The sequence below is a fragment of the Dreissena polymorpha genome, chromosome 15 (genome assembly GCF_020536995.1).
Source record: "Dreissena polymorpha isolate Duluth1 chromosome 15, UMN_Dpol_1.0, whole genome shotgun sequence".
NCBI classification, from domain to species: domain Eukaryota; kingdom Metazoa; phylum Mollusca; class Bivalvia; order Myida; family Dreissenidae; genus Dreissena; species Dreissena polymorpha.
The window spans coordinates 9034014-9043276 of record NC_068369.1 but is presented as its reverse complement, the minus strand read 5'-3'; the positions used below and the strand labels follow the sequence as shown (position 1 = coordinate 9043276).

Genomic DNA, 9263 nt, shown 5'->3' with positions numbered 1-9263 from the left:
AGGATAATGGTACGAGGGTATTTCCATATTCGTTGGTAAGTAGTTAAGCAATACCACTAGTACACCTTTAAATGACCGATTAGCGGTCATTATAAACTTAATATTTTGTTCTTCTTTAAAATAATTCTCGTTAATGTCAATTTAACCGCAAAACAGGGTGCGAAAAAATAAAGTTTTTCAATAACAATTATTTTATAGTTATTACTTAATTCGTTATCGCCGTAGTTTTATCTTGAAAACTATAAATATTATATTCTGTGGGGTTTGTTTACAAATAACATGAACAAAAAATTGTGATGCTATTTTTTAGTATATATACGAGTACGGACTGCTTTCCTTTCTTATCAAGTCGTCAAAAAAAAATATCTATACAGTGATTTTTTTTGCTCAAATTTACAGCCGAATTTCGGCTGCTTCCCAATCGCAAAAATACACGTTTTTTCCCAAAATTCTGACCAAAATTTCCCAAAAAAAAGCCCAACTTCAAAAAAAAAAAAATTTTTTTTTTTTTTTTTTAGAAAGTGTCTCATATAACTTAATTATGATTTCTTAAGTCTAGGTCTCAACTTTATTTTTTAAACATCTTACAAAATATATAACTTGAATTTAGTCATTTTTGTCCATAAATCATTCCCAAACTTGCCACTTTTATTGATAAAAAAAAACAAACAATTTGACCAGACTCCTTTTCTAGAAAACTCCCTGAACATGCACTTAAAAACAATATCACTTCTGTTAATTATAATCCTATTTATAATGCTTAATTTTTCCCAATTTCATGGTTTATCGCGCTATTTTTCCCAATTTCACGGTTTATCGCGCTAATTTTCCCAATTCAAAAGGCACAGGCTGTAACAAATTAAAGCAAAAAAAATCACTGCTATAAGCAGATACATAAGTAGATGTGCGAGTTCTGTAATTTCAGCAACATATCAGTTTCTCCTTCATGTACACTGACTTTTTTTAATCTTTGATTTTTTATGATAATTCATACACAAGGTTATTGAAAATAACTTCTAATGTAAACTATAACGAAATCGGACAGAACACCTTTAACATAGATCTATCGAATAAATTATACATGCGTTGACGTTTGCATAATTGAACCTTCGAATCAACGACAAAAGTTTCGACACAAATTTGCATATATTGCTTTATTTTATTTTTTTAATTATACAATATATCAAATAACAACATATATAAGACTAGTACCAAACAAAAAATGAACAAAGCCGACAATTGATAAGTATCGTTGACATTTTATAATAACATAATTGCTCATAATTATTTAAACATAACACTTGATCAGTTAATAGGCAACATCTAAACAACAATGTCTGCTTCTGTTACATCTCAACAATAAGTCTCCATCGTTGGAACAGCAATTTTATTAATTGAACGAAATATTCACTATAAATAACCCGCTTAATTGCTTTTTGTAACATTATAAATAGCCGCTTTAATTTATAAGATCCATTGGTGATTTTGCAAACCACAGAATGCAATACATCCTCAAGTTTTCGTTGCAGTCAGTACAAAAAGCTTTTTAGTAAAGTAAAATTGTGCAATACGGAGTCCTAACAACTCCACAGACTAAAGTTACTTCGTGTAAATGACTTCGTGTGAATGACACTAAATAGTCCCACTTACAACTTCCGCAAATTAACTCATGCGAACAGTACCATTGCCGCGGAAACACTTCATTACAAAGCGCAAGGATACAGCTAGCTAAGCATCACTTTATGGTGCGGAAAAGTAGTTCTCCGGCCGAAAGTTAATATTGACTTTACTTTTTACCCTTTCAACTATGAACTAAAGGTACGTGTAGTTCGGTATGGATTAAAGCTGCTTTTATACCTTTGTAAAAATGACCCTCGTTCTGGGAAAACTGGCCGTAATACTTGTGAGAAAAGTGTCGTCCCAGATTAGCTAGTGCCGTCCGCACAGGCTAATCATGGACGACTTTTTCAGCATTTTTTTGTTTGTAAATTTTCGTTTTAATAAAGTGTCTTCTAAAAGATAATCCAGTCTAGGCGGATAGTGTCGTCCCAGATTAGCCTGTACATACTGCACAGGCTAATCTGGAAAGCCACTTAACACACATTTATTTAGCCCGGTTTTCACCGAACGATGTTCGAATAAAGAAACGGGTCAGTTTGACGTGATTTGTATTTTAATATTCTGTATAAAACAAACGTATGCAAATACGAGAGTATAAATAAATTGAATGGTGACTCCATAGAATACTTGACCATTGCATGTAATGAATAATCCTAAATAGTATTTACTTGCCAGACAGTATACAAAAAAGTCAAGCATATATCAATCGCTGATGACTGTAAGCTAAGCATATCGGTCACAAAGATTCACAAAGTATTGGTGTGTATGGGATAGATACGATGAGGCAAAACAAATACTATATAGTTTTTTTTCTAGGTCTCGAAAACAATCTTCATTGAAAGGAGGGTATTGGTTTTACTGGAAACTTGTTTGCTCATTTTGAAACAAAATGAAAAACAAACAAACAAATGTTAGCGGACACCAATACAAGTTTGTACTATTTAGCACATTGATATTAAACGTGTATTCACAAGAAGCTATATTTTCTTCATGTCAAGCTACAAAAACGACCTACTGCGACTAGAAACACTACACTGGGATAAAACCGTTCGTCGTTTTGGTAAATGCGTGGATTACTCAATCCAGCACGTGTTGCGACGATGTCTTCACCAACTGTATTCTTTTAATTATTTGTAGCATTACTTTGAACCAGTCAAGAATGCTCTTCGTCCGATTCCACTACATCTATTTCTTCATTGTCGTCTGTATGATAACCGGAAGTGTCTGCATTTAGCACTTGCTTTTCAGTAAGTAAGGTACGGACGTCAGTTCCGGAGTATGTGTCACGTGACTGATTCGACGCCTGATCGTCGCACATTTTTATTCGTTCGTCACAATTGACGTCACTGTCATTATTGACGTCATCGATGTCGTCTGAGTCGTCATGACCTTTCTTCTGCATTTTCTTATGCTTCATTCTTCGGTTTTGGAACCACGTTTTTACCTGCAAGAAAATCAAGTTCCTCGAGTGAAAACACTTACCAAGTGATAATTAAAAACAAAAATATTACTTTGTTAAAAGTCAGTAAACAATACATTATACGACAATTTGATTAACGTAATGAGGGATGTTTTGTCGATCTAAGATTATTTTCGCTTCAAAGAAAATTAAATGTGCCAATGTATTTGACATAAATATTATCATTTGTATATTTTTTAATATTGTAAACTACGGTTAAACTAAAATAATAAATACCCAGCATATCTTTAATATCTACCAATCTTACGCCACAAACGTACTATACAGACGCTTTTATGGTCCTCCGGATAACTGTTGGAACAGTGAGAACAATTAGTGTCCACGGGTACAATATATATCAGATTTATTATATTTGAGCCGTGCTCTGTGGAACGGGGGTTTAATGCATGTGCGTTAAGTGTCGTCCCAGATTAGCCTGTGCAGTGCGCACATGCTAATCAGGGACCACACTTTCCGCTTTTATGACATTTTTCGTTTCAAGGAGGTCTCTTTTAGCAAACATCATGCGGACTGCACAGTCTAATCTGGGATGACACTTTACGCACTTGCATTAAACCCCCTCTTCACAGAGCGCGGCTAATTTCAAATTAGAATGAATGCGAGCGTCGCTTTAATCCTACTAAACACACTACTCTTTTTACTACTCTTATTGGAAAATAAAACAATTACACCAGAAACGAGATCACCGAAATTCGAGTAAATTCGGACAGGTTATGGAAAAATCGCACAAAAATGGCTTTCCTAATTCTTAATTGTTAATTACATTGGGAAACTTTGGACACTTTAAAAAAAAACCGGACATTTGATTTCTCCAGTATTGCTTTTTTTAAGCAACGTATAGCATCGAATGGTATTTTAGACACGCAGTTTACCAAAAAACCGCACTTAAGACGGTAATAATGTACTATCTTTACAACTATATTGAAATCATGTAATTCCGTTGTTTAACATGCACATATGTCCGAAGTTACCCGACTGTCCGAAATTACCCGCATTCGCCCTAAGGCAATCCCCATGGCAACTCATGCAACGCACCTGTGTCTCTGATAAGCTAAGCTGAGCAGCCAGCTCGACGCGTTCCGGCGTAGACAGGTAACGTTGCGACTCGAACCTCTTTTCGAGGCCGTTCAACTGCTGGTCGCTGAACACCGTGCGGGCCTTCCGGCGGCGGCAGTGCTTTCCGGGACTGTCGTGCTGGAACAGCGATCCTAGCGGGAAACCTGCAAAACGAGACTGATCATAGGAGATGTATCAGGAGGGATAATCGTTGTACTGGAATCTGGTGGAAAAGTAAAATGTGGGCAGAATAGGCAAATTTCAATTTAATACCGTTTAACCTATTGTTGATATTTCAGTATTAATGGAACTTGTTGTGCTTGAGATTTTTGGAACCATTTGAAACCATTCTAAAAGGCGGTATGACATTAAATGATTATTGCTGATGTCTAGCAAGCCTCGATGGAAGCAAACTTAATCAAGTATTATTTTATGTTGTTTTTTCTCTTTAAAGTCGTGCATGAAGAAATCGAGTGCAAATACTATCGAAAGAAGCAACCCTATGCCATAATTTATGCTAATGGAGTGCACGAGTGCCAGGTCACAGAAACATAGTTACTTTGTTGTTTAAAATACTTATATTTATAAAATCTTAATTAAGGATTGCTTATAAAATTTAAGATCCAATAGTGGATCACATACGGGAGCGCTTCGCTAACACAATACTTTTCATTGGACCTCAACTCAAAAGAGCGACCACTCCGAATACTGGATCCCTCTCGATTGTCTATCATGAAAGAGAATCAAAGGACTGAAATCTAATTAAAACAATATTCAAAGTTGAATTAGGTTATATGTGTTTCACGAAGGACGAGATGAAGATATTAATTAGTTCATATAAATATAAAGTAAATATAAGATACTTGGGCTACAAAATACATCTTAAATAAAATTAATATTCGAATGAAGCAATAAAATGTATAAATAGATTGATAGTATTGAAATGAGATTATGACTTGGCGAAGAATTGTTTATACTTTTAGTTCCATGCAACGTTAACGCCTCTAAAATTTCATATACTGTACATATGCGCTCTGGGACAACGGGCCTTATGCAAATGCGTTAAGTGTCGTCTCAGATAACCCTGTGTATTCCGCACAGGCTTATCAGGGGCGACTGTTTCCGCCTTAAATGAGTTTTCGTATAGAAGAGACTTCACTTTAACGAGGAATTCCATACAAGCGGAAATCGTTGTCCTTGATTAGACTGTATGGACTGCACAGGCTAATCTTGGCCAATACTTTACGCACATGTATTAATCCCCATTATCGAAAGCGCGGCTCACTATTATATGTACAGCATGAATATCCTTAAATGATAAACATTACGTAAAAGAACAGCTGACATAAAATGTATAAATCGATTCATTGAGTCTATCTTTATTATTTTGAGGACATTAAAATTAATTAATTAATTTCTTTATTTAGCTAGCATTCGTTAATTAAAAATAATTATCATAAAACGTAATATATGTTGTTGTTGTTTTTTTTAATTTTGATAGATATGAACCAATGTTATCGACGGCAATTTAAGGAGCGTTTACTGTTTATTCGAATGTGTTCGAATTGTAAATTAACGAAATATATACATGCTAGAAAACTTACGTATCCACTCCTCGAACAAATCGTATGACAGAATTGCTTTGTGATGAAATGTCAATATATTTATCACATTTCAAATTAGTGATGAATTAAACACCACGAAAATAATTTGCAGTGAGATGAAAATACATGTTTAGCCTTTATTTCTAAGCAAATGTCGTTCGTTACCATCTTAAACAATATATATGTTCTTTAAATAGGAATAAAGGATCAATTTCAATAATAATAGTGGTTTTAGCCAGGTGCTACTTTGCGTGAAATTCACACATTGAATAACTACGCGCGAATTTCTCGATTGCAAATGGCTAAAATATGAAAATTGGTTAACATTGTATTCAATTAAATCTGCGTGAGCCGTTGTCAGCAACCTCCAAACACAACATGCACCCAACGTGAAAGCGTGACAAAACAATCTAAAATAGCGAAAAGGCTGATTAAGTCTTTATAAAAATGTCATCGGTTGTATAAAAACAAAAAATGACGCATTCACACATTACAATAGCGAATAGCACATAAGTTGTTAACTGGATATAATAAAATGCAGGGGAGTGTAATTGTGGAGCGCGACAACACCGCAAATGTGTACATGTTTGCCAATTGCGCGACAGGGGGTTTAAATCGGGGGTTGCTTAAATTGCAATTAAGTAGTCGCGGACATATTTTTCGAGGGTTTCTCAAGGTTCTCAGTGGTGGTGGCTCAACGCCGGATTATGATACGTTACTTTAGCCCCTGTTTACAAATAAGGGTTATTTAAAGACCCAACATTGTCAAGAGAATATTAAGATAAGCGCAGTGCCCGTAGAGTGATATGGCCTAGCCCTATTTTCACCATGACTAATCCGCGGATAGGTAGTATTTCGGACGACTTCGGAAGCTTTATCTATTTAATCATCTATTAGCATAATATTAGTCAATTTGGACACAGCTAATGTCTTAAGTTGTTTCGTATTAAGAACAATTTGGTGGATGTTTGCTCTTGCTTAAGGAGATAGGTTATGTCTTTGAGATAATCAAACAATACCTATGTACAACAGTAGGCTGTGAATTATCAACACCGTACCCCGATACTATTATCAGATTTATTATGTACTTAAGATAACACTATTAAGAATGAATAATTATTGCTGAACGTTTTAATTGTCAATTTAGTCGTCTATCAGGATATTCTGTGTATATTTTTATCATTCATCTGTTTGTCTCTTTTTACAATCAATTTTTAAAGTATAACTTATAAATTGACAACAAAGTTATACTTTAATTAATGCGTCATGATGATTAATTTGTAAAATTTCATGTAAGATGACAAACGCATTGTATATCAAAATTAAAACAACATTAATTCTTTAAAATGAAGAGATACTCATTATATTTTAATTTAAATTCATCAGTTCCGTTAAAAGTTTTATGAAGGTTTGATTGAAAAAAATAATCAAATTTATATTCTCCTTCATCTTGTTTTTCTTTGTACACGCGTGTATGGAATAATTTAAGTTATCTTCTTGCAGTGAACAGGCATTTAACAGTTACCCATGTGAATGGCAGCATGTTGTTGGTTTTCTTATTATATTTACAAAAGTACTAAGTTTATGGCAATACACTATGTTCAGACGAGTTACACTGTACAATATAACAACCAATGACACTAAAGAAACTCTTAAAGGAGAGAAATTCTTGTTCTCATCCACTACTTTTATGACATTACACCAAATATAAACACAAACACTGGAATCACCGCATTGAAACGCTGGCTGCAAACCTAAAAGGAGACAAACCGGTTTTAGGGATAGAAGAACCTCACACGTACCCCGAAAAAAATCACAAACCAAATCGCATCTAAAGCCACCTCAGTCAACTACATGTATACATATGGGCCATGCTCTGTGAAGAGGGGGGATATTGCATATGCGTGAATTGTCATCCCAGATTAGCCTGTACAGTCCGCACAGGCTAATCAGGGACAACATTTTCCGCTGTTATGATATTTTCTGTTTAAAGGAAGTCTCTTCTATTCGAAAATCTAGTTAAGGCGGAAAGTGTCGTCCCTGATTAGCCTGTGCGAACTGCACAGGCTAATCTGGAACGACACTTTAATCACTTGCATCAAGCCCAGTTTTCTCAGAACGCGACTCAATATGCATACATAAAATAAACACATGAATGCCAAAAATCTGAATCGAAAACAACACACATTTATTAATTTTGTTTATATACACTTGTCTTGTCCATCAATCGTTATTATTCCGTAAGCCAATTTATGTTGGGACAGTTTCTCTTAAGATCTTCATCCCCACCCCTGTAAAACTTTCGCCGAAAATAAGAGTGTTCACGAATTTAATTAACCAAATTAATTTAAAACTTCAACGTACTGGGGTATGTTGAACATAGGATGTTCATAATGATTCATCTTACAACTTATCCCATTATGATATTAAATAACACAGGCGGCAAATTAAGTCTCACACCAACCTGCCGAGGAAGCTGCTAGGAACGGATGCTCGGCGTGTTTCGCCGCCAGCCCCTGTACATGTTGTAAAACGTGCGGGAAAAACATTGGTGCAGCCGGGAAGCAGTGGTATCCACTGTAGTCAATCGGAATAGACGGCCGTATGATCGCCGAGAGTCCGGAAAACCCGGGGTAGTCGCGGCACAGCTGCTTGGGTTTGCTAAATAGGATATCCTCGATGAAAAACGACGATGCGCGCGAGTTGGCGGCGCTTGCAACCGGTGGACTCTCCTTGCGGTGCGCGACATCCATGTTTGCGTCTTTGGTGCTGCTGAAAGATTAAGGCTGTTTATTGAGCTATTCGATGTTAATAAAAAAAAGAAAGAGAAATAGAAGAAGAAGAAAAAAGACGACGACGACGATGATGATGATGATGATGATGATGATGATGATGATGTTGATGATGATGATGTTGTTGTTGATGATGTTGTTGTTGTTGATGATGATGATGATGATGATGATGATGATGATGATGATGATGATGATGATGATGATGATGATGATGATGATGATGATGGTGGTGATGATGATGATGATGATGATGATGATGATGATGATGATGATGATGATGATGATGATGATGATGATGATGATGATGATGATGATGATGATGATGATGATGATGATGATGATAATGAGGATGATGATGATGATGATGAGGAGGACGACCACAACGACCACAACGATGACATCGTTTTGCAAACTAACGAAGCTGAATTTTTGAGAATGTCTTGTTCTCGCAGTCACCACCACTGCCTCAATTGCATCCATTTTATTGTCATTAAATCGAATTATTCAATCAACTGCTTGACGCCCAATTCTGAGAAATTAGTTATTGAATGAATGCGAAACTTTGGTCGCCAAAACCGGATGTTGAAAATTCCATCACGCGCCGAAGACACGGAAATTAAGAGAAAACCTATTACAGTAATAACACCCTTCCGATCGAGTTGAGGATACAAAGATTTGTTAAAGTAATCAAATTTTCTGATTACTTAAGTT

At 35.5% G+C, this 9263-nt stretch overlaps 1 protein-coding gene across 1 annotated transcript; it reads right to left on the bottom strand.

Annotated features, from left to right (window-relative positions):
* Window positions 1-2773: 2773 nt before the first annotated feature.
* On the bottom strand, window positions 2774-8513 carry LOC127860863 (brain-specific homeobox protein homolog). Its single transcript, XM_052399162.1, has 3 exons — window positions 8225-8513; window positions 4136-4320; window positions 2774-3064 (listed from the first exon to the last, which is right to left on the bottom strand). The coding sequence occupies exons 1-3, from the start codon at window positions 8511-8513 to the stop codon at window positions 2774-2776; spliced, it is 765 nt and encodes a 254-aa protein (XP_052255122.1).
* Between the last annotated feature and the right edge of the window lie 750 nt (window positions 8514-9263).

Coding starts and splice junctions, on each gene's coding strand:
- LOC127860863 (XM_052399162.1), bottom strand. CDS start 8,513: ATGGATGTCGCGCACCGCAAGGAGAGTCCACCGGTTGCAAGCGCCGCC. Junction 4,321..8,224: donor CCTAGCAGCTTCCTCGGCAG/GTTGGTGTGAGA, acceptor CTCGTTTTGCAG/GTTTCCCGCTAGGATCGCTG. Junction 3,065..4,135: donor TTAGCTTATCAGAGACACAG/GTGCGTTGCATG, acceptor ATTTTCTTGCAG/GTAAAAACGTGGTTCCAAAA.